The following is a 26,422-nucleotide window of genomic DNA, read 5'->3' as shown; positions in this document are numbered from 1 at the left end:
ATGTAATGTTAAAAGTCTCATCTTTGTAAGTATGGCAATGGTATAACTAGGGTCTGTTTGATTGGAATTGTTTTCCATGAAAAATGTCACATCATTAATGCAAAATTTTACATGTTTGTATGTTTGATTGCTTAACATTTTCCATAGAAAATTTTCATGGTCATATTTTGACTCATTTTCCATAGAAAATTGCAACTAAAGGGAGGTGAGAATTATTTTCCATAGAATTGAAACATTTTTTTTTATATATTTTTTTTTCAATCAAACACATCCTAAAAATGCTATCTTTCAATTTAGTTCAACGGATTTCTCTATCTCATTTATTGAACTCCACTATGAATTGCTATACTTTTTAGTCTAGAATCTAATGGTTGTCATTAACGGTGGTCCCATCATCAATTTTTTTTTTATTTTTGAATGATTTTCTATTTTTTATTTTTTGAGAATATTTATTTTTAATTTTCAAAAGTATTTCTTTTTTATTTTTTGAAAGGATTTCAGCTTTTATTTTTTATAAATTTCCCTCTTTTCTTTTTCTATTTTATTTGTATGAGAGAAATGAGAGAATAGGGAGAGGGAAAAGATGTGAGAGAGAGGGGGGGTAAATGAGGAAAGATTTTGAAAAGATGTTGGCTCTAAATTTAGTTTAAATCTAGTACATTTTAGTCCAAATAAAAATAAATCTAATTAGTCTATTAATTATTGGATCTGGATTAAAGTTGGTCCATACCCAAATTATTTACAATCCTATATATCGACAATCATTAAAAACCTTGCTTTTGGAGTCACTCTCAAGATAAGTTATAAATATTTTGTTTGTTGCATCATAGATTGATTGAGTTTTCTAAATCTAACAATAATTTACTTGTTTTATGGTTGGTCCAACAAATAATCAAATGATCCAATATAAGCTTTATGTGCTTGTGTGATAGTGCAAAAGTTAACTAGTGAACTAGAGAGAACAACCTAGACAGAGTGAAGTTAGGTGCTTTGGAATTCTTTGTGTTTTTTAATGATCTTAGATGGTGTTATTGTGTTAGCAATAATAATTAATAATGATAAACTTATTGTGGTAAGAGACCTATTAGAATTCGAAAGTCAAGGGTCATAGTTTGTGATCTTCACACCCACTTCAGTTATCCATAATTATAGTAGATGTAAGAGAAAATTAAAATATATCTTTTTTAAAAAATAAAATTAAAATTAAAAGACAAAGAATTACAAATAAAATTTGAAAAATAAAAGGCTAAAGTTAAAATATTGTCCAACGCAAAACAAGCATCTCTCGTGAAAAGAAAAAAGATAAAAGAAAATCAAGGATTTCACGTGGGCTAGTTGAGCAAAGACTTTTTGGTATCATTTTACATACGTTTTGCTACTTTGCCCTTTATTTAGTTGTCACAATAACATGATATCGCCCTCTTTATGTGTTGGTTTAGACACCCTACATTTTTAGTTGGACGTTATGCACAGGGGTGGAGCCACGTGAGGCCCACTGGGCTAGATTTTTTTTATTTTTTTATAATAATATATTATTAGAAATACAAAAATTATATTATATTTTAGTAATTAAAATAAAAATAAAAAGTAAGAAACAAGTTTATAATGATCCAGTAGTAACCATTATAGCATTTTTTACGATTTACTCATGTCGACGTCCTGATTTGATCGACCGTGATTCGTTTTGTCCGTTCAGAGAAATGAATGCGAAAAGGGGAAAGAGAAGACGCACCAAGGAGATTTGAATGGTTCGGTCAGCGTTCCAACGACGGGCACTTACAAGCACTCCGATGCCCAAGTAAGTAAGGGAGTATGTTGTGTATTAGCAAGTCAAAGAGTGAGAGTGTACATTGGCTCTGCAGAGAGCTGGCAAGATATAGGAGGAGGAGATGTCCTCTCCACGTGTCTTGTGCTTTTGCCGGTGATGAGATTGTAGACCGGCGCTGATGAGGTTTCCCAGGTGGCAGGATGACATTGACTGGTCCCTCATTAGTGTGGATGGGATCTGAGATGGGCGCACGAATACCTAGTAAATGCTACAATAATATTGATGGAGGATGGTATGGGGCTAGGATGAGACCGTCATGGGCGGAGAGAGAGGCCAAATTGGGGCCCAGACGACTCAGCTAGAATGATGTCTAGCCCATCATTATTCTGCGATCTCTTCGCTCATACGAGCTGATTAGTCGATCTGCGAGCTGATAGCGTCGCTAGGAACTCGAACTGAATGATCCTGATGTCTGCGAACTGAGAGTGCCATTGAGAGCTCGCATGGTTCGCGATTCGAGCTCAAAGTTAGGTGTCGTGCGACCTGGAACTAACAACCTCGAGCTTGGGCCCGTTGGGCCTCGGGTGATTGGACAGGCCTGCAAGGTCGAGTCCAGCCCGCTTCATGCAAGCAGAAAATATATATAACATAATGTTAATTTTTAAGATCAAATTAGAAAAAATTACTTGCAAAGAGGTTTGTCTCAACCTTAAAATCAATACGATTTATTTCAGCTTAGTTTAATGAATTTAGTAATTAGTTGGAATATAGTATAAGCAAATATGTTGCACTTTGCTTGTACTATTTTTTTTTTTAAATAAATAATGGAGAACAAGGAGATATAATTATTTTGTGAAATAAGGATTTAGTAATTTAAAATAATAATAATAATAAGGACTTTAACTTCATATTGGAGAGGCTAATGATACACACAATTAAGTTTGAAACAATCGTGAAATCTTAATGAATCAATAGTCAAATATTGTGAAATTTTTTTCAAACAATCAAAACAAATACTGTGTGATTATTGAATTTGTTTGAATGCATCAATTGATTATATTTGACTTATTCTACGACAAAACTAGCAATTTTATGACTATGACGAGTCTAAAAATTCAAATAATCAAGATAAATTTCTTGAACAAATACAATTTGTAGTATTAAAAGTCGTAAGATATAATTATAATATTTTTATTTTAATATTATAATTATTATATAATTTTTAAAAATATATATTTTTTATATTTAAATTCGCTCTCACTTAATCAAAATATTGGTTCCGCCTCTAGTTATGCACCATACTCATTTTATATATCCTGGGAAAAATAAAAAATCACAATAAGATAGTTTAGAAATAAGTAGTTAGTGTTGTAATATTGAATTCTCTCCTTCAAATTCCATATTTTTTAGGGCCAAATTAGTCATTTCATATTTTATTGGATTGAGACGAATTAACTAATAAGGACTATATATACTAGAAGCCTTCAAGGTGTTTAACCAAATCATGCTTATCATCATGGATCGAGCTGTATGCATAGTACCCCTTGATCATTCAAATTGTATTTTTTTACCACGCTAAAAAAAAATAAACCACTCAGGTAGTAGCCCAATGGTAAAAAGGTGTGGACGTGCTGAGAAAGTCTTATAATTTCAAGTCCGAATCTCCTCGTAAAATACATCTCGCTTGTGACCTTATGTTTCATCGACCAAAATTCAACAGCCATGAACGATCAAGTGCCCAACTTCAATCCCTCATAAGCGAACCCGTAAGCGCGCCCGTCTGGCTTACGTGGTTAGAGGACAGACAGGCTCGCCGCTTGCCGCTTACAACCCAATTATTTGCGTCAAGCACTAGGATCTGCCAGGGCCAGGGCTCGTATGAGCGAAAGACTTGACGGGCGGTTGAGGGCCAACTGAGGCAACAGGTCAAACTCAATTTCCCTCGATTGCATCTGATCGGCACTCCCAGAGAGAGAGAGAGAGAGAGAGAGAGAGAATGATTCCCGACGGAGTCGAAGACGAAGAGAAATGGCTCGCCGCCGGCATCACCGGACTTCAGCAGAACGCCTTCTACATGCATCGCGCACTTGTAAATCTCATTTCCCTCTTTCTTTTTCTCTCAGTCCCTCCAATTACGCGTGCGTAACCCTAATTTGTATCGATTTGGTGATCAGGACTCCAACAATGTCAAGGACGCCCTCAAGTACTCCGCCCAGATGCTCTCCGAGCTTCGCACCTCGCGGCTTTCCCCTCACAAATACTACGAGCTCTGTAAACTCTTTGCCCTGTTGTTCGATTCGATCCCCTAGATTAATTTTGATTTGGCGATGTCCGACTATACATAGCAGTTTCTGATTGGTGACGTCTGTGTGTGATTGGTTAGACATGCGAGCGTTTGATGAGTTGAGGAAGCTGGAAATGTTTTTTGAGGAGGAGACGAGGCGTGGTTGCTCCATTATCGATCTGTACGAGCTTGTGCAGCACGCCGGTAACATATTGCCCAGATTGTAAGTAGCAATACTTGCTCATACAATTCAATTTGATCTTAATTAGGGGATAATTATTCATTTACCGTGGGTTCTACTGAATGGTGTGGGGAACGACACATTTCGGTTGTATGATTACCCAAACATTTTTCTGTTTTTATAAAGCGTTTCTGCTAATACATGTTCTAAGTTATATTAGGTTTTTGAATAACAAGATGAAAATGAACACTTAAAACCCATAGAAATAAAAGTGACAAAAAATGTGACTGGCCTACTGTAGAGTCCTCTAGTGGCTAAGTTTTATACGACTCATTGGTATTGGAGATTAGCGGGTTTTGGTCCTCATTTTGTGCTTCTTTGCCTAAATTTTGTAGTTCAAAGGCTTCAATAACTTCCAGCAGGAAGCAAGAACCCTGTTTCATTATCCTGGAGTTTTGGAATGGTTCTTAATGTAGCTTTTGAGATGCCGGGTGGCACTCCATGGCACCCTTCCCCTGTGAAGCAACTACTTGCATGCTGTTTTCTCTCTCTTGAATGGGTCACCAAATTCCTTTGCACTGTTGATTGGGAAGGTTTCTTGGGAATCCTCTCAAATCATTGACTCTTGAGTGAGTTGGTTTTTGGGTAAAGACCAAGGCGAAACAATGTTCTAAGGCTCATTAGTATTAAATTAAGCAAGAACTGAAGATTGGGCTAATTCTGGCCTTGAGCGAGCCAAGCCTTGGCCAAGAAAAACTTTGGTTGCCCCCAGGGCATAGGTTCGAGTGGTCAGATGAGCAATATGCCGGTATTAATCTGGTGGGTTGCGAGTTCGATTCTCGCCCTGTACAAGAGCCAAAGGCCCAACCTACGAGTTACCTCCCTGGCATAATCGAGAGCACGAGTATCGGAAGCCGCGCAAAGACGGTCATTCCAAAAAAAACTTTGGTCAGTGCATCCTTGGCCAAGCCCACCTCCATCCAAGTGAGGCCTCAACTGAGCCAACCCTTTGCCACATCAAGTCCTAGCGAAGTGAAAGCTTGAGTCCGGCCTTAGTGAAGGTCCTTGCCTGTTCAAGGATCCACAGCCATGTGGGCCTGGCGCCTTGCACTCCACATACAAGCTTATTTATAGCTTACATAGGTGAAGTTGCTCAAAAGTCTAAATTTGATGCAAATGGACAAACGCAACCAGCTCCAATTCCATGCTCATATCCTTAGGTGTGATTGGAAATGGTTGTCATTGGTGGCTCATCCAACTATCTGTGGCACCTGGAAATAAATTTGGATGGCTTTTCTTATCAACTGAATGTTGTTGAGTTGTATGGTATTAAGGTTTTCATTATTATATGTTGCAAAAAGAGTTGATTGTGTTAAAAGCCTTGCTGTCTCCTAACATGTGGTGGAACAGTGAGGACAAATAAGGATAAACTGGACTTAGTTAGCCTTTATTTACCACTTCAAAATTAAAATACATTGCTGCTTGTGTAATTTATGCAATGGCAATATGAATTTATATTTTAAACTGCCAACCATGAAAAAATTTGTCATGCTTTGCCTTGACTAGCAATGCTCCTGTGGGTCTTCTACGAGAGATCAAAAGTGAATCTCCAACTATGTTGTAAATTTTCCACAATCTAGCATATTGAGTTACGTGCATTTTATTGTTGACTATTAACAGTTTTTGAGTATGTTTACTTTGATTCCTTGACCGGGATTATTTCTGTTTGACTAGCATCCTAAGGCATTAGATAAATAACTTTGGCTTTGTTTGGGAGATATTTAGTAATGGAATGGACTGAAAATAAGTATGCGGTCAGTCCGTGATAGGGTCGTCCACCTAATTCTGATGTGAATTAGGAGGCTCAAGAACAGAACAAGAACAGAGAGAGATAGAAAGAGAAGAAGACAATAGAGAGAGAGAGATTTGAGAAGAGAGAAATTCAGAATTCAATTCAACAATAGTCTCCCAAGAGAGCCTTGGAGAGAATATACACTCAATTGTGGGAGGGTAGGCCCGCCCGCTGCAGCAGATCCTACTCCCTCATTCTATTGTAACCAACGTTTTTGTCTTTTTCTAGCTACTACATGTGGGCCCTAGAGGCTAACTAATTCTCAATAGAAAATGACAGTAAGATAAACTAACAAATTACAATAATAAGGAAATAACAAGAGTTACAGCCATAAAGAAATTAAAGATCAGTAAGCTGGGTTCTTCTTGTGACAATTCTCCCCCCTTAACAGATTTCTTGTCCTCAAGAAATCATGAGGAGACTGGCAACTCTCGAAAATTGTTTGAGCAATTCAAGCAAGTATTCCCATGAGTTGTTCTCTACTAATCCTTCCTTCCATTTTACTAACACTTGAATGAGTGGGGCTCCCTGATTGTAAATTACCCTCCTGTCCAATAAAGTCTCTGGCTCTTCCACCCTATTCCCTTCCCTAGGAAGGGATGGCAATGCTGTATTCACCGGTTCAGTACCCACTTCCCTCTTTAAGAGAGAGACGTGAAAAACGTGGTGAATTTGGGACTCTTTAGGAAGCTGCAACTTGTAGGCCACCTTTCCCACCTTAGCCAATATAATAAAGGGGCCATAATATCGGGGACTGAGCTTCGATACCTTCCCTTGTGTGATTGATTTAAGATGGGAGTGTTTTAGCCTCAAGTACACTTTCTCTCCCATTATAAACTCCCGATCACTCCTCCTCCGATCTGCCACTTGCTTCATTCGGTTATGAGCTGATGCCAACTTTTGTTTCAGTTGCTCTTATACCCCTCTCCTCTATTGTAAATACTCCTCAACTGAGGCTGCAGTGGTATGATTCCCTATAGTAGGTAGGAGAGGCGGTTTATACCCAAAGAGAGCCTCAAATGGTGACATTTTTAGAGATGAGTGGTGATTAGAGTTATACCACCACTGGGCTAAAGACAACCACCTATGCTAGGCCGTGGGTTGTAGGATACACGCACATCTCAAATGTGTTTCCAAACTCTGATTCACCCTCTCAGTTTGCTCATCCGATTGAGGGTGATAAGCTATGGACATATTCAGTTTAATTCCCAATGCCTTCATGAGTTTCTGCCACAACAGGCTTGTAAAAATCTTGTCACGGTCTGAAATTGTCTTAGGAACCCCATGTAATGCTACCACATGATCCAAGAAAACCCTAGCCACCTCTTTGGCTGTGTACGGATGGGCAAGCCCTATAAAGTGGGCAAATTTGGTTAACCGGTCTACAATTACCAAAATGCTGTCCTTCCCTTCTGATTTTGGTAATCCTTCGATAAAATCCATTGATACACTCGACCAAGCTTGTTCGGGTATTGGCAGAGGCTGCAATAGTCCTGGGTAAGTTATATTTTCATACTTGCATCTCTTGCAAGTGTCGCAAGTTAGGACAAACTCCTTTACTTCTGTCTTTAATCTTGCCTAATGGAATAGTTGTTTCACCTGTAGATATGTGTTTTGAATCCCAAAATGTCCCCCCAATGGAGATTCATGTAGGGCTTGCAAAATCTTCCTCTTGAGACTGGCACAATTACCTATTACAATCCTGCCTTCATATCTTAGTAACCCATCCACCAATGTATATCCCTCCAATTCCTCAGATCTCACAACCAATCTTTCCAACACTTCATCCACCTTTTCATGTCCTTCATAGCTGTGTATTACCTCTAGGCACCAATCCGGAATTACAGCAGTCATAGCTGCACTATTGCCTTCTTCATGACACCTCAACAGTGCATTTGCTGCTCTATTTTCCTTGCCCTTCTTATACTAGATTGAGTAGTCCAGACCCATTAACTTGGCCATCCCCTTCTTCTGCAGCTGGGTTTGAAGTTTCTGTTGCAGTAGAAACTTCAAACTTTCGTGATCGGTCTTGATCACAAACCTGCCTCCTTCCAGGTAATGCCTCCATCTATCCACTTCCATTAAGACCGCTATGAATTCCTTCTCATATATGCTGAGCCCTTGATGTTTAGGACTCAGGACCTGACTTAGGAACACCAACGGTCTTCCATCCTGTACCAACACTGCACCAATACCAGTCCCACTTGCATCCTTTTCCAGCACAACGGGTTTAGTGAAATCTGGCAGTCCCAATACCGGCACCTTGCTCATGGCTTCCTTCAACTTCTCAAAGGCTTCCTCCGTTGCAATACCTGCAATACCCCAGCTGAACCCCCCTTTCTTAAGCAACTCGGTTAGAGGTTTGCTAATGGTCCCATAGTTCTGCACAAACTAACGGTAGTAACCGGTTATTCCTAGAAATCCCCTTAGGGCCCTCACTGAGGTTGGCCTTGGCCAAGTTACCATAGCTTCTACCTTCTTTGAGTCAGTGCTAACTCCTTCCTTTGATATAATGTGCCCCAAATACTCCACCTGTCCTTGTCCAAATACACACTTAGATTTCTTAATAAAGAGCTGGTTGAATCTGAGGATTTCAATGGTGATTTTAAGATGAATCAAGTGTTGATCAAAGGTAGGGTTATAGATAAGTATGTCATCAAAGAATACAAAAATAAATTTTCGAAGATGGGGTTCAAAAATTCTGTTTATGAGGGATTGGAAAGTAGTTGGGGCATTGGTGAGCCCAAATGGCATCACCAAGAATTCAAAATGCCCATGGTGTGTCCTAAAAGTTGTTTTGTAGATATTTTCGGGTTTCATCCTAATTTGGTGATAACCCGAATGCAAATCCAGCTTAGAAAAGTATTGAGCATGATGAAGTTCATCCAAAAGGTCCTCCACCAAGGGTATAGGGAACTTATCCTTGATGGTCATGGCATTAAGTTGGCGATAGTGTACACAAAATCGCCATGATCCATATTTCTTTTTAACTAATAGGACTGGAGAAGCAAAAGGACTTTGGCTAGGTCGAATGATGGATTGTTGAAGCATGTCTCTAACCATCTTCTCAATCTCATTCTTTTGAATTGGGGGATAACGATAGGATCTACTGTTAACAGGTTCTATATTGGGTTTTAAATGGATTGAATGGTCAAACAATCTGGTTGGGGGCAAGGATTTAGGTTCAACAAAAAGATCCTCAATACTCTACTAGCAATTTAGTAATAATCTCTAAGTAGTGTACCTGGTTTGGACTTCCCTGGGGTGTGCTAATAGTAAGGCCGATCTCACCCTACATCATTTCGTCTTCTGATCCTTCCTCTATGGCCACCATTGAGAAAAATTGCGCTAGCTGAGTCCACCTTCCTTTGAACACTCTTTGTAGCATTTTTCCAGAGATCATCTTACAAGTTCCAATCTCTTTATTCCCCGATAATGTCATCCTCCTCCCTTCCTTCTCAAAGGATACCTCCATCTTGTTTTGCTGATGGGGCTTACCCCCTTCATCCAATCCACTCCAAGAACCACATCACAACCCCCCAACTGTAGCAATCTCAAATCTGCCTCAAACTTCTCTTCCTGCATCTCCCAGCAAAAGCCATTGTAGGATGACCTGCTCAACACCTTTTGACCATTGGCCACTGTCACGGTCAAGGGAGGTGTTCCTGAGAGTGGACACTTCATTTGCCTAGTGCTTTCATCAAGAAAGCTGTGGGTACTCCCACTGTCAATTAGGATCATGAGATTGCCTCCCTTAACTTGTCCCTCCACCTTAAGGATTTTGTTGTTAGCTACTCCCTTTAAGGCATGAATGGAAATCTCACCATTGTCTTCTTCTTCCATAACCTCACAATCCACTTCCTTCGTTCCTTCTACTTCCTTATCTTCATTCCCTTCTAATAGGAGAATTTGTCTTTTGCACTGATGCCCAATGTGGTATTTATCCCCACAACGGAAACAAAGGCCAACTAACCTCCTTTGCTTCCTCGATTGATCCCCAAACGGTATTGAGCTTGAGCCCATTCCACTCCTACTCCCACCGTTAACCTTCATAGGTTTTCTGCCATTTCCCTTTCCCCCCATATTAGAGGCTCCAACCACCATTCCCTTTGTTTGCTACCTCCATTTTTTTAATAAAGCCTCCACCGCCAATTCTTGTAGACGAGCATTCTCTGCTGCTTGTTCTACAGTTCGAGGCCTCAACACCTTAACCATTGGTCTAAGCTCCTCATCGAGTCCACTTAAATAGCTAGACACGAAGTAGGTTTCTGATAGATGAGGATTGTGCTGGATCATGAAGGACCTTAGCTCCTCAAAACGCACTTGATAGGATTCCACATTCCCGATCTATTTAAGTTTGTTGAACTCTTCTATGACATCCACCATGCTCCTTTCTCCAAATCTTTCACACAATTTCTCTAAGAACTCCTCCCAAGTATAATTCCTCCTCAGCCTTATGCTCCCTTGATATTAGGCATAGGTTGATGCCAATGACACCCTCTGCCCTCTGGGAATGTTATACCACTCAAACATCCTTTCACATTTTCTTAGTCACCAACGGGGGTTCAATCCCTCGAATGTGGGAATTTCCAGCCGAGGCATGGGAAATCCCGGGTGATGTTGATTTACTGGTCCATTTCTTCCCCGGTTCAATAACCCTTCCACTTCTTCCTCTGGGTCAACCTCAACCTCTGAGGTACCCGATTCTCTATCTCTCCTATTTCCTTGTAGGATTGGTTCTGTTCTCTCTCTAGGCGGAAATTCGGGAGATAAACTTACCATGTTCTGGTACTCGAACATTACCATAAATTGTTGCATTTGGGTTGTCAAGTCCTCTCTTACTCGCATTATAAAGCCTTCTAATCTTCGCTCCAGCCCTTCCATGGATCCTTCGACCTTGTGATCCATCGTGACAATTGCTTCATGACTCCGATTGGCTCCTAATTCCAACTGCTCTATCCGATTCTGTGTGTCAGGCATAGTTGAGCTGAACTGATGCAGTTGCGACTCTAAGGCCTTCATGTGAGTTCCTTTCGCCATTGTATTTGTTTCAATGCTCGGCCGAGGATGATGCTCTGATACCAAATTGTCACGGTCAATTCGTGACAGGGTCGTCCTTTTAATTCTAATGTGAATTAGGAGGCTCGAGAACATAACAAGAACATAGAGGGATAGAAAGAGAATAAGACAATAGAGAGAGAGAGAGAGACCTGAGAAGAAAGAAATTCAAAATTCAATTCAACGATAGTCTCCCAAGAGAACCTTGGAGAGAATATACACTCAACTATGGGAGGGTAGGCCCGCTGCAACAGATCCTACTCCCTCCTTCTGTTGCAACCAACATTTTTGTCTTTTTCTAGCTACTACACGTGGGCCCTAGAGGTTAACTAATTCTCAACAAAAAATGATAGCAAGATAAACTAACAAATCACAGTAATAAGGAAATAACAAGAGTTACAGCCATAAAGAAATTAAAGATCAGTAAGCTGGGTTCTTCTTGTGACAATAAGTTGAATGGAAAAGGCTGAAATGCAATGTAAAATATTTTCTCCTCATGAGGAAGAGTAGGGGATGGAAAGTAATGGAAAATGTTTCTTCTTGTTTGGGAGAGCAATGAAAATGGATGGAGTGGAAGGAAATTAATCATCAAATGAACCATTATACACTTTTAATGAAAAGTTAAATTGTGATAAAGTTAAGGATGAATTTGAACCTTTTGCTCCTATTATGAACTCACAAAACATGCCCAATAAAAAGTGCCCTGGCATATGTTGTTTTTGCTTTTGACATTGTCTTAATGGATGAGACAAAGGAAGGCATGAATAATGAACTTGAATTATGGGGAAAAGAACCCTTAGAATCCAAATGTTAAACTAAGTAGGTCAAAGCTTGAGTATGTGGAATGTAAATTTAATAAAAACACAAGTATCAACAATATTATTGTGAAACTTAGAAATCAGGTTATCTAAGAAAAATATCAATTTTGATATCTTGGATCAATTGTTACAAAAGAAAGGGAGAATACTATTGAGGAAATAGACTTAGGATGGTTAAAGTGGAGAAGTGTGCTATTTACATGGACTCTGCATTTTCAAGCATTTTATTGATGTCGACATGACATGGCATTAGTATTGGTATGGGATATACGTCGAACTCTTAATTTTTTAGGCTATGTGTTAATTCTTGGTTTTTATGTATTTAATTTACTTTTAATTTAAAATAGTAAAAATTAACAATTTATTTTGATTTATTATTTTTGTTAATATGTTTTTAGCCTTTTAAAATATATGTTTGTATGAGATCACCCAAATTGCTTACCTATCAATTTATCTTATATGTATAAGTAACATACCCTTATTTTTAGTTATAAAACTAAAAGATAAAAAGATTTGTAAGTGCAGGGGTAGGGTAGTAAGAGTTTTTATTCTCTGCGTTGTATCCCAATACCCATGTCCTACGTTCAAACACATATCCCCATGTCTTAAAATTCATGAAATTGACAAATCCAACCTTTAGGTACATACTCCTATCTAACACCCATATAGGAAGTATGTCCAATATTTTATGTGATTGTAAAATTCCTTCAAAGCTAAAGCCTGAAAGAAAAATTGTATTGGAAGACTGTAAGATCATCTTTGTTGTATATTTTGAAATGTTGGGTAGTTAAGTGCCAACATATGCAAAATATAAGCATAGCTAAGATTATAATGAATTTGTGGCTATACAAGAAAAAATTGGAAATGAGGTTCTAAGTGGAGTGATGCTTATTGAGGTTAAGATGAGGGAGTTATAATTAAGATAGTTTGGACATGTGCAAAAAGAAGGCCAACAGAAGCATTTCTAAGTCAAGTGTGAATGGAGAAAATTTGTAACAAAAGAGGGAGAGAAGATCGAAGAAAACTTGGTAGGAAACCCTTAGACATGACATAGGATATAATGGCCTCTATATGCATGGATGAAATGGTCGAAGATCTACAATTCATGTAGTCAATGCCACTTGGTGGGATTAAGGCCTGTGATTGTTATTGTTTTTGGTACTTTCTTCAATGCACATGTGCTGGAAAAATGATTTATTCATAGGGTGAGCTTCCCAGAGAGGATGTTTACTTAAATTAAAAGGTTATGAGTTAGAAATAGTCTAACAGGAGGAAATTACTAGGTGCAACATGAAACTTGACCTTTATCACTGAGAATTTGATTGTTGGTTTGTTGGGAGTGGAAATTTATATACATACATACATATATATACATATGAACATATGCATGGCACAGCTGTTGCTGATTCCTGCTAATTATGGAAACAAATTTCATGAGTGTATGAGGGCTACAGATTATAATTATATTATTTGTATAGGTGTCAAAGCATAGTTGTTTGTGGTTTCCTGCAATTTTTTAAAATTGTCATGCCATAATTACTATCAGAACTGCCATCTTGATAATCACTGAATCTATCAAATACTTTTGTTGTCTCTAGCTTCATGATTTTAATCGACTGATAGTGTAACATAGACAAGAAGAGATGTGATTATTTTTTAAAACAGGTAATATAACTATTAATTGGACTGTCTTGTTTTTGCTTCTCTATATTATAATTTCCTGAGTGGCCAGTATACTCTGGCGCATGCATGAAGTTTTCAGTGAGGTAATCAACAACACATTTCATTTTCTTAATTCATCTACATGAGCTTTTAAGATTAATGCACTTTTTTTTTTTTCCTGAAATGTGTTCATTATTGGCTGTACTTTTTTACTGTTTTTCCAGATAAACATGAGTTGATCAAATTTCAGTTTACAATTATGTATTTTTACTCAAATCTTGTTATGAGCCAAACCGTAGGTTCTCTTTGTTTCTCAAATATTTGTCTGCACCAAACCCTTAAGTGCTCTGATTTCTTGGTTCTCAGGTATCTTCTTTGTACTGTGGGATCTGTGTATATCAAATCCAAGGAAGCTCCTGCAAAGGATGTCCTTAAGGATCTTGTAGAAATGTGCCGTGGCATACAAAATCCTGTACGTGGGCTTTTTCTGAGGAGTTATCTTTCTCAGATCAGTAGGGATAAGTTGCCAGATATCGGTTCAGAATATGAAGGGTAAGGAGACTAGTTGGTTATATTTTCTGCTTCATAACAAACTTGGGTAAAAGAATTTTGTCAAAATTTTGTTATTTCAGTGAAGGACTATGCTTACCCATGGTGAGATCGTATGGAATGATGGCCATTTTCTGGGCCACTAAAACATTGTTGGGAGTCTGATGGTCTCTCAGCATGATTTAAATGGACTGGCAAGACTGTTTAGCTTTGAAGTTTGGTGCCATTTTTGTATTCATCCAATAGCAGCAAGTGGTATTAATAACATAACTCATTCATGAGAACTTCGAGAAATAAAAAGGGGTTGTTCAGTTGTGAAAAACAGGATTTGTTCCATGAAAATAAAAAACTAGAGAACATGTTCACATGAGAAAATTTCCCTAATAGAAAATAGAAAACTCTAATTTTCAGTTTTCCAAATTTATAATAATGGTGAGAAAACATTATGCCATTTTCCTCTGCTTTCTTCACAAAAAATATGTTCTTTTTTTTTCTGTGATTTCCAAATATAGAAAAAATGAGTTTCGAATCCAATCAAAATAAATATTAATTACTTATATTAATACAATATAAATAGTGAAAATATTTAAAATTTAAAAGTAATATATAATATAATATAAAATATGAACAATCTATTATTATTATTAGTAAAAATTTAAAAAATAGTACAACTAATAATCAATAGTAAAATGTTAATAATAGCATATTAGTATTATAAATTCTAAAATTGTGTTAAAGAATTAGTTATCATTCCTATTATAATATTATAAATATCATAAATATTGTCTAAGTAATTTAATCTTATAACATTATCAATCTAATTAATTTATAATTCTAATATAAAATAGTATTAGTTTTACTGTTTTTATAATTACAATTTTTATTTTAATACTATATTAATATTATTAATAACAAGTTATTGCTTTGATATAACAATTGGATGAAAAACTATGTTAAACATATTTTTCAGTTTTCAAGATGAGATATGTTATTTACAATTAATGATTGAACTCATTCTCCAAATTTTCTATGGTAAAGGACAATGGGAGATCAAGTGGAAAATTGGAGATGAAAAACTAGAAAATGTTTTCCGTAACTGAACAGCTCCAAGATGTCCCATGTGTTTTAATTAATTGAATACCAGAGATGAAAGAAATAGATGGGTCCACATTCATAAGGGTTCAGTATTCTGATTCATGAAATCTTTCTGCCTTCTGTTGTTCATCTTGTAAGATATGTTATTTGGTTGATAATAAGTAGTGTATTATATGTCCTTAATCTGGTGGAAAGGAGTGGACTTCATCTTGAGAAGTTATCTATACTCTGGCAGGGATGCTGACACTGTGGTTGACGCTGTAGAATTTGTACTTCAAAACTTCACAGAGATGAACAAGCTTTGGGTGCGGATGCAACATCAGGTTAGCTGAATATCTGCTGATTGTGTTACCTATCATGCTTAGACATGTATGGGGATTTTCAAAAAGAGCGCAAAAAATAAAAAAAGGCTTAAGAGTTTTATGGTACCACCAGTGCTTGCATGTCGTGGAGGTAAAAAAGAAAAAGAAAAAAGAAATCATGAGGGCATGATTTGTGCTCATGCAGGTGTTATAGTGGTTGTCAATCATTCATACTCTTTGGTGATCTTGAGTTGAGGATAGCAATCGGCCTTTCTGGTCTGCAGGGACCTGCTCGGGAGAAGGAAAGACGAGAAAAAGAAAGGAGCGAGCTTCGTGATCTTGTAATGTCAATACCCTGAAATCAGTTCATATACTTTTTCACGTTGGTGGTAGAGGATTATTGCTATCCACTTACGGAAGGTTATTCTTCTACCTCTTTCGTGTTCTCATAGGTCGGGAAGAACCTCCATGTCCTCAGCCAGATTGAGGGTGTTGACCTTGATATGTACAGAGATACCGTGCTTCCCAGAGTCTTGGAGCAGGTTCAGTCTGTTATTATCTTAATTCATTCTGTTTTTGTGTAAGACTTACAAAATATTTTACCTTAAATGATATTTATCTTCAGTTGAAATTTCGATCTCAAATCACTCGTGCAGGTTGTCAACTGTAAAGATGAGCTTGCACAATACTATTTGATGGATTGCATCATTCAAGTCTTTCCAGATGAGTACCACTTGCAGACTCTTGAGATATTGTTAGGTGCTTGCCCCCAGCTTCAGGTGGGTTGCTTTTTTTTGTTTATAATTGTATTTACAGTACTTGGCATGAGATGAATATTAGAAGCTATGTTCTTGATATATTGGATTAACCTACTACTAATTTGCCATAAATTAGAGGACTTTCGTGTTTGGTCTTTTTTGCTCACTGATCTTATTGTTGGATGTTGGTACAAGTTTTTTCTGATACTTAAAGTCTGTAGCAGATGCATCATGTACATTTCTAAAACACAGAATTTTTTACTTTTTCTGAAAAGTAATAGAAGAAGAAACCACCAAAGAGGGGTGAACTTTATACAATAGAAAGAAAAGCGAAGCAAAAAGAAAACTGGTATATCTGTGCAAAAATTAAAAAGAAAAAGCTTGAGAAAGTAAATTTGAAGGAATGCCATATCTCAACCATCAAAAAAGAGAAAAGAGAACAGTTCTCTCTAGTGACAAACTACATAAAAACTGGACTGATTTTCCAAGTGTGCCTCTATCTCCTACTCGGATGGCTCATACCTGGTGAGAACATTAATTCCAATGCAAGAGTTTAGCATCACTAGTTTAGGTTCTCTAATCTATATTTTTCTTCTTTATGCCTCTTTCGCTCCACTATTTTAGAACAAACAAATTGCATATTGGGAAGGGACGAGCTTTACGTTTTTTTAACCCCACTCTTCCTTCCAGAGTTGTGTTGCATAACTTTTAAAGTGGCAAAACTTCTTCCTAGACCATGCAGTAATATTTAAGCATTAGTGGAAAAAGTCTGCCATCTTGAATTCTGAAAAAAGAGTGTTGAACTTACACCTCAGCTGCAGGATCCTTTGACTCATAAATTTTTTCCGGCATTTTTTGTGTGTCTCAGCCATCTGTTGATATCAAGACAGTGCTTTCACGGTTAATGGAACGGCTGTCAAATTATGCTGCTTCAAGTGTTGAAGTGAGTAATTAACATCCTGGTTTCCTGGCCTCAAACATCCACATAATTGTACTAATTATGATGTTATAATGCAGGTCTTACCTGAATTCTTACAAGTAGAAGCGTTTGCAAAACTGAACAGTGCCATAGGGAAGGTAAATCTTGTTATGCCATCTTGGAAAGAATCTGAGGATATTTCACCTTGGCTATCAAAAAGTTTTTTGACCATGGAGAAAATAGGGGTCCTATACTTTTTGATATATTAACTTGATTTTGTTTGTTTATTTTTCCATCATGGATTAAGTTCAGTATTCGCTGAACTTGCAGAGGTAATGTGCACATTAGGTAGAGGATGGTAGGACTTCTTCCCATTCAGTGTGTGTTTGCATGTCTCTCTACATTTCTATCTCGTTGTTTAAACATGGAGAAAAGGAAGCTTAACTGATTTAGCAGTCACATGGTTGTAAACATGAAATCTGATACTGATTTTTGCTGAAAATGCAGATTAAACTATCCTTATGGAAATGCTAGTTTACATGTTTGTTTAATTAGAAGAACATAAAGCTAGTATCTTGTTCCTTATATTACTTCGACTTCACTATTAAACTTGTAGACCTCTCTCTTCATGCAAATTTGATGTCTCTATGATGATGCAGGTGATTGAGGCACAGGTTGACATGCCGATAGCTGGCGCTGTGACTCTATATTCTTCCCTCCTTACATTTACTCTTCATGTTCATCCTGACAGGCTTGATTATGTAGATCAAATATTGGTATGTGTCTTTTGAAGATTGCTCTTTCTTTATCCATCACACACATGTATTCTAGCGCACAGACAAATGCTGGAAATGAGTCATTTGAGCCCTCTGATCTGGGTCATTTTTTCCCCCCAACATATAGGAAGCAAATTTTAGTAATTGGGTTTTTCCTCTTATAGTGCATTTTTTTTTCATGCTTATGGATTCTGTTCCATACCTGCCAGTACTGATCAATATGTACTGTACTAGCACATATCTGGGTACAAAATTTCTGTTATTCCATTCTGGTTAAAATACCTCTCAGTGCCAGTGGTACCAGAGGCTATCAAACAAAATTATCAGGTCCTGGTGGCACCCACGGTATCATATTTTTTACTTTCTTACACAACCAAACTGGCATTGACTCCTTCACTTAATGTCCTGAGGACGCAAGGGCCCTGCCTCCCTGACATCTGAAGGATGAAAGGTCTCATTTGACAGGGTCCTTGTCCCAATAACATAGTGGGTCAGGATTAAAGAATGTACATCATTCTGAATAAGGTTCTGATTGAATTTTGCAGTGGTTGCATATGTTTGTTCTGTGGAACACGTTGATGACAGGTCTTATGTGGCTGCATCCTCTTTCAGATGAACTCAACACTGAGTGAATTTTTGCTTTCTCTCTTGTACAGGGAGCATGTGTAAAGAAACTCTCTGGGAAAGGAAAGCTGGATGATAGCAAAGCAACAAAGCAGATTGTTGCTCTTCTGAGTGCTCCCTTGGAGAAATATAATGATATTGAGACTGCCCTGAAGCTTACAAACTACCCCCATGTAATGGAGCACCTTGACAATGGAACAAATAAAGTCATGGCTGGTGTTATCATTCAAAGCATCATCAAAAGCAGGATTTGTATTTCTACAGCTGAAAAGGTATGCTGTTATTAACAAATTATTCTGCTCTCTGAAAGCTGCATCTTCAAAATTTGTATTCTTTGTCTTTGTAGGTTGGGGCATTGTTTGAATTAGTAAAAGGCCTTATCAAGGATTTGGATGAGAATCTTCACGATGAGGTAATTCATATTTCTGCTATGTATTGTATGTTTAATTAATGCACTATATTTAAATCTTGTTGGTTACAATTGTATGCCAAGGTTTTGCATTGTTCTCTTAATCAAGTCATCAATTTTGTTGTGACATTGGGTTATGGGAAAATATCCTTTTAGAGGTAATAACTTTTCTTTAAAATGGTTTTGTAGTTATTACATAACTTTTTTTTTTCCTTCAGCTTGATGAGGAGGATTTTAATGAGGAGCAAAATTCTGTTGCACGTCTCATTCAGATGCTGTATAATGATGATCCAGAAGAGATGCTAAAGGTATTAACGTCCATTTTTAAGTTCTTGATAATTTTTTGGATATTTTAATAGCATGTTTATGTGGGCTTGATTCAAATTTACATTGGACCATTCTGGACATCTTTGTTTGATGTGTCTTCTTCACATTTTCCTCCTTGTAAAACTTTCTATGGTAAATTTAGTTCTTATATCAAGGTCCTAATTCTAGGCTCTTATGAGGAGAGTGGATGGAATGAAATAAATTTTTCTATGAAGAGGTAGAGGAAGACCAAGAAAAACTTAGTGGGGAACTCTTTGGTACAGTGCGTCCTTTCAGAGGATATGGCCATAAATAGAAATGATTGGCAAGCCGGAATTCATGTATCGGACCCCATCTAGTAGGATTAAGGCTTGATACATTGTTGTTGTTGTCAAAGTCTTAATTCTCTCTCCTCTACCTAGAAATATGTCCGTGCATATAAATGAGCATGCAGGTAATTGGTACCATAAGGCAGCCTCTGGGATAAGAACAAATGAGGCAGAAATGAGTCCACTTTTTAACTTTTTAGGGTTCAAGCTTGCTAGATCTTAGGGGGCTGTGTGATTTCTGGTTCTAGACATGAGACTAGAGTATTGCTTAGTGCTTTGGTCATGAGAATGAAGCAAAAAATGATCACTTATTTAAATGTGGATGCTCTTTATTATTCAGTGCATGAATAATAGGGATTGATGGCATCTCCTGTGGTTATAGATGTAGAACTGGAGTACAACCTGATGTTCTTATTCAATCTGATGATGATGAGCTGATATTTGAATGGATGATCTTTTTATTCTTTTGATAAGTATTCCTAAAGGGGGTGAATCGTCAAAAAAAGAGTAAATATGGAAGGGAATGCCTAAACATCCACAAAGGCATTCAAATTGGCATGTGCTTTTGTGGTGGCAGTGTAGCCATGCATGCTTGATGTTTCTTTCTGACAGTTTATCTGCGTTCTCTACTCATGTATTCCTCTAGTCCTTGCATATTTTCTCTCTCTGACGGTTGTTGATTTTAACTCATTTGCTTTTTTGGCAGATCATATGTACTGTAAGGAAACATATCCTGACTGGAGGGCCTAAGAGGCTTCCCTTCACTATCCCTCCCCTTGTCTTTAATTCTCTTAAGGTATGCTTATTCAATTTCTATTGTATTTTGATGTCTTCTTACTACCCTAACAAGTTGAAAGTGTGACAACCAATTCTAAAGCATATTTTTGTATTGGATTTCAATAACCAGTTTGCTTCAGGATGTAGCTGCATGTAGTTACAGAAACAACATCTGGAACATTTGAAATTGCACCAGAGAAATTTAAAATAATTGATTATTTTATCCTAATATTCTTTTGTGGCACATAGAAGCTGAGAACCAGATTTAGAATAAAAAAAAATCACATAGAATGCTAGAATAATTTTGCACCCGGTAATGAACTCTCACTTAGATTGTATTTATATTATATTTACATAAGGATTTGATGAATGTGCTTATAATCTGTTGAAAATCTAAGTAATGTTTAAGGTAAATCATCTCCAACTATGATGGACAAAATACCTGTTTGGTGTTTAAATTTCCATAGGCCATGTATGGTTGATGTTATATCTTAATGGGGGAAAAAAGTTACAGTTCATGGGTGTTGCTACCTTAGTTGTCTAAGGCTCAAGGTGCTCTGAGGTGCAAGAGTGCTTGGAGGCCTAGGTGCAAGGCGTAAGCGCGAGTCTTTTGGATGTGAGGCACACATTTATTAGATACCTAATGGGGTGTTTCTATTGTTCTCAATTTCTTTTATTTTTTTCCCTAGTTACTACTAGTTAGATTTTAACAAGTCCATCAAAAATTAAAATAAAAAAAATTATGACAGGTGTAAAAGGCATGCATCCTGCTCTTTAGGGTGAGGCACACAGTTTTGAGCCTAGGCGTGTGCCTCATAGAGTGAGGTGCCCTCAGCTGAGCCTTGAGCCTAGGTGCACTTCAGGTGTGCTTTTGACAACTATGGTTGCTAAAATTCATAAACATTCTGAATTTGTGATACAGTGATCATTTGTTGAATGATAACATCGCAATCGTTTCTGAATGACGTAGGCAGTCTACAGAAATTAGGTGGATGTCTCCAGTTGGAAATCATTAATTTGTCAACTCTTTGTATTGGGTACAATATTTTAAGGCCAGTCATGTTCATTCCTAATATCAAGTGATTGATAGTTTGGGGAATTGGGGGAGAATCAAGTTTAGAAAATTTATAGACTTTTGGATGCTGTGCGTGAAATTGCTTGTGAGGGCAAAATATAAAATTTAATATGATGAAAAATATGAATACATTGCTTGCATGCACAAGGTGAATATCATTTAGCCTATATTCACACTATGTTATTTTATTTGTTATGTCCAGTTGGTTAGACGACTACAAGGGCAGCAGGAGAATGCTGCTGCTGAAGAGGTAGCCCCTACGCCAAAGAAAATTTTCCAGCTTCTGAATCAGGTGATTTAACTTCTTCTTCCCCCATTTTCTTTCTTTTTTATTTTTTTGATAAGTAAACAAATATATGAAAGAAACAGCCAGTGGGGGAAAACCCTATGCAAAGAGTTATCAGAATTTACATAGCAAAAGCTCATCCATAAAAAGAAGTGTCTTGAAAAGAGGTGTTGAGTTGACTTAGGCTGTGTTTGGGCGAGATTTAGTAATGGAATGGATTATAAATGGATGGAATGGAAGATTGTTTCTCTTTGTTTGGGAGAGGATAGGATGAAAAGTAATGGCATTGGATGGAAATAATGGATACGTGAGGCTATTTCCATCTAATCTCCTCCAATTTGGAGGAGACAAAACAAAGAAAATCTGTTTCCATCCAATTCCATTATTTTCCATCCTCCCAAAACACATCCTTAGGTTAAAAGATTTAATCGGGTGATTGACTTCTAGAGATGGGCTTGTATGCATATTTCCCATCTAAGCGGCATTAATATGAACTTGCTACACACTATTGATTGATAGCAACTACAAATTTTTAGCATATAATAGGTTCATCTGTATAGGTTTTTAAATGTTGTACTCCGTTTGATTCCTAGTGTCATGAGGCCAGCCTGTTACCCCATGTGGTGCCCCAGCCCCTCAACAATAGAGGAGCAAAGCCAGCCTTACTCTTACTCTATGGGCAACAAGGAGACCACTCTGAGTGTACGGCTGACCTTCAACAATAGGGAGTCCTGGGACAAAATAGTCACCCACCCACTTCCGCAACACCCTCATCGCACGGCAACCCTTGCCTACTCCTTTCCCTCAAAGCACTTGGCATGTCAATGTTGGGTGGACCCTACCTACTCTTTTTCTTCGGAAGCACTTGGTGTGTCAATACTTCTAGCCCATCACTTCGACTCCTATACAAACCATCAGAGATGCGCACACAGATACTTGTCAACACTTGACACCAAGATCTCGCAGTGCATGCCTCTATGCTGCCCGCATGTTACCCTGCACTGTGCCCCATCCCCTCGACAATAGAGGGGGCAGAGCCAGTGTTATTCCATGTGTGACAAGTATGTAACATGAAACATAAAGCATCCCAATGGCACATACCTACGACCCTAGCAGATATGTCAATAAACCCATGGAAACATTGGAGACCGCCCTTAGGCACTGGGCAGCCACAACCATGAAATTAGCAATGAAACATTCATGTTCTCTCTTCCATTTTTTTCTTGGGTGATTTGACCTTCATCTTGCTATCAGTAAATGTCTTTCGAAGGTGCTTAGACACCTGTGAGCTTGCAACTCGCTGTTCTCTCAAAATAAATTTATTCTGAACTAAAGAAAAAAGAAAAAAGATTATTATGGTTATAATTTGCTTACAGTTCTGTCTTGCTTCCACATATTCTTTTTAAAATTCCTAGTAGCTGTAAGTTCTTTTAGGCTTCTTTAGCTCTGAATTAGTCCATCATGCTGAATGCCAGTCTCAATATCTTGGTTTCAGCATATTTTTTGTTTTCTAAATTACTTATAAGGTTGTGTATTTTACTTTTTTTCCAGACAATTGAAGCTTTATCAACTGTACCAGTACCTGAACTGGCATTGAGGTTGTACTTGCAATGTGCTGAGGTACTAGAAAACGCTTTGCCATTTGCCATTTTCAGGATTGATTGCACAATCATGTTATTGCTGACCTGTGCTTGCCTTTTTTTCAACTTTTTCTTCTTTATCTGGGCTTAAACATCAGGCTGCAAATGACTGCGATCTAGAACCTGTTGCTTATGAATTTTTCACCCAAGCATATATACTATATGAAGAAGAAATTTCGGTACTTGCATACTGAACTGAGTTCTGTTTCTTTGTTTCTGGCTCATTTTGTCCTCTCTTTGGGAACCAAATGTCATTTTCTTGAGGCTTTTTTAAGAATAAAATTATACTTACTTCTTCCTGCATGCATGCCTATTAATGTTTAACAGGACTCCAGAGCACAGGTGACTGCGATACATCTGATTATAGGGACTCTTCAGAGGATGCACGTCTTTGGTGTTGAGAACAGGGATACATTGACACACAAAGCCACGGGGGTAATAATATAATTTTTTCTATTCTGACTGCGTCCCCCTATTTGGTCAAAAAATTGATTGGAACTTTTCCTTTGGAGCAGTATTCTGCAAAGCTTTTGAAGAAGCCTGATCAATGTAGAGCAGTTTACGCATGTTCACATCTCTTTTGGATTGATGACAATGACAGCGTCAAGGATGGAGAGAGGTGCTTACCTATGCACTTACATCATTTATGGAAACCCATAAAAATTCTATACCTGTTCATGGCTAGTTCATTTCATTTGTCAAATATGAGATTCTGAATCAACTCTGGACTTGTTAAATTTTCTGTTTTGAGCGTTGAAATTTCCTGTTGCTTGGCTTTTTGCTAATCTGATGAATTTACAACCTTGATCCAGGGTATTGCTTTGCTTAAAGCGTGCTCTTAGAATTGCTAATGCTGCTCAACAAATGGCCAATGCAACACGGGGTAGCAGTGGATCAGTCATGCTCTTCATTGAAATACTAAACAAGTAAATAATTCCATTCGCCATGTTTCCATTTCCTTAACATCGCTCTTCTTCGGTGATTTGTATGTTATTAGTGAAAATCTTTTCTTTTCTATGAACTCAGGTATCTGTACTTCTTTGAAAAGGGGAACCCAGAGATAAATGTTTCTGCGATCCAGGGTTTGATTGAATTAATTACAACCGAAATGCAGAGTGACAGTATAACACCAGACCCAGCTGCAGATGCTTTCTTCGCGAGTACATTGCGGTACATCCAGTTCCAGAAGCAGAAAGGTGGTGCAATGGGCGAGAAATACGAACCCATTAAGGTGTGATTGGCTGGATGAACGATGACAGAAGCAGTCTGTTTTTTGTTGGTTTGGAGTTTCAGAAACAATATATTCAGCTTTGGGCTTCGTGCACGGTCAGAGAGAGCTGGGCACAAGTCGTGCTATGTTTCTGGTGGGAAGGAGCTTTGCCTTCATGCCCAATTTGATCCAATCTGAAGTTAAGTGAGCTTTGTTCTGTCTGAGGAAAATTCTGTAGTCTGTACCTAATAGAGCTTCTATATTGTCATGTGGAGTTAATGCGTTGAAGTATTCAGAATCATGGCAATAACATCGTTGATTTTAGTGAATAAAGTTTCCTACTTGCCATTCGTAAGTTGTGCTTTCTTCATTTGTTGAATTCAACAGAGCAGAATCCAGTCAACTTCCTTTGCTTATGGAACTCACTCGTACTAGAAGACTTGACTTTTCAGGATAGCAAATTGCTTGTAATAGAATACGCTTTAAAGATAAATTGTCTGATTTACACTGTTTGCAATTTAGCTTTGTTTTTGCGTTCACTTATATTGTGCATTCCAAAAAAGAAAGAAAAAAGAAAAAAAAAGGCAAAAGATGATATGAACTGAGCCATTTGAAGGAAACCGTTTCTAACACACACACACACACACACACACACACATATATATATATGTATATAAACACAAAAAAAAGAAAGCGATTCTTCTTCAAAGTTGGCGAGACTTCTAAGGCCTCCAATGCAGTTTTCTATTCTATTTACTATTATATTATAAATAATTCATTTTTTATTTTAATTTTATCTTGAAAATCACTTCTTATTCTCTTTCTTATTTCACTCCTTATTTTATTTATTTATTAATAAACTTTAATTCTATTTATTTTATCTAACTTATAATTTTTACTATTATAAAAAATTATTATTTATTTTATAATTTAATCAAATACATAAAATAATTAGATACACAAACACAAAATTAATAATTAAATATATAAATTAATAACTAAATACGTAAATACATAATATTATTTATCTAATACACAAATAAATAAAAAATTCAAAAGCACAAACCCAAATCTGTGCAAGATGATGAACAACACGCCACCACTCATCCCTCTGCCCCTCGTCGCCGACGGCGCTTTGCCGCCTCCGCTTCAGCTGCTTGCGGCAGCCACCGGATCCTCGATTTCCTCTTCTACCGCATCTGCAACCCACGTTCCCAGCTGACTTCATCTTTTGCTGCTTATGGTATGGCATCTTTTGGCGTTGATGGCTGTTGTGGGGGAAGAGATGGTAAGGGTGGGTTGGCAGATTTCGCTTGTCAAACTTGGCAAGGGTTTTGGGTTTTGGCGATGGCGAGCAACGTTGGAGATGGGATTTTTCATTTGACGAGCAAGATTTTGGCTTGGTGAGCGATTTAGCTTCCCCGTTAGAGATGGCCTAACAAGGTTTTGCTTTCACGAGAAAATGAAGAATGGTCCTAATATTATTGTGCGAAACAAGTTGTCTGTTTGGTAGTTAATGGACTGTTTAACAACTAACTACGCCCCTTTGGTGTTCTAATTTAGTATCTAGGACCGTAGCGCACAAGGATTCGGACCGATTTCTTTAGGAGAAAAACAATTCCATCACCCAGTAGTTAGTTAACTGGTAAATATTATGTGGATCGGTTGTAGTTGTACCAATGCCATTTGCAATTTCCCTCGCATGTTTTTGTCAAGTCTCGATATTTATGGGCCTTCATTCATT

At 37.5% G+C, this 26,422-nt stretch overlaps 1 protein-coding gene across 1 annotated transcript; it reads left to right on the top strand.

Annotated features, from left to right (window-relative positions):
- Window positions 1-3,485: 3,485 nt before the first annotated feature.
- On the top strand, window positions 3,486-25,033 carry LOC127803459 (vacuolar protein sorting-associated protein 35A-like). Its single transcript, XM_052339695.1, has 22 exons — window positions 3,486-3,857; window positions 3,943-4,039; window positions 4,152-4,275; window positions 13,990-14,175; window positions 15,503-15,590; window positions 15,854-15,910; window positions 16,022-16,111; window positions 16,226-16,348; window positions 17,196-17,270; window positions 17,345-17,404; window positions 17,906-18,022; window positions 18,679-18,918; window positions 18,993-19,058; window positions 19,274-19,363; window positions 20,397-20,486; window positions 21,745-21,834; window positions 23,380-23,448; window positions 23,567-23,647; window positions 23,796-23,903; window positions 23,984-24,087; window positions 24,281-24,394; window positions 24,495-25,033. The coding sequence occupies exons 1-22, from the start codon at window positions 3,765-3,767 to the stop codon at window positions 24,703-24,705; spliced, it is 2,373 nt and encodes a 790-aa protein (XP_052195655.1). The 5' UTR covers window positions 3,486-3,764; the 3' UTR covers window positions 24,706-25,033.
- The last annotated feature ends 1,389 nt before the right edge of the window (window positions 25,034-26,422 follow it).

This window comes from Diospyros lotus, chromosome 6 (assembly GCF_014633365.1).
Source record: "Diospyros lotus cultivar Yz01 chromosome 6, ASM1463336v1, whole genome shotgun sequence".
In the NCBI taxonomy this organism is placed as follows: Eukaryota; Viridiplantae; Streptophyta; class Magnoliopsida; order Ericales; family Ebenaceae; genus Diospyros; species Diospyros lotus.
This window is presented reverse-complemented; position numbering and strand designations above follow the sequence as displayed.

What these genes read in the sequence shown, in the direction of transcription:
- LOC127803459 (XM_052339695.1), top strand. Translation starts at nt 3,765, where the DNA reads ATGATTCCCGACGGAGTCGAAGACGAAGAGAAATGGCTCGCCGCCGGC. An exon ending in ATGAGAATCTTCACGATGAG is followed by an intron (nt 19,059 to 19,273) that starts GTAATTCATATT and finishes TTTTTCCTTCAG; the next exon opens with CTTGATGAGGAGGATTTTAA. An exon ending in TGACACACAAAGCCACGGGG is followed by an intron (nt 23,904 to 23,983) that starts GTAATAATATAA and finishes CCTTTGGAGCAG; the next exon opens with TATTCTGCAAAGCTTTTGAA.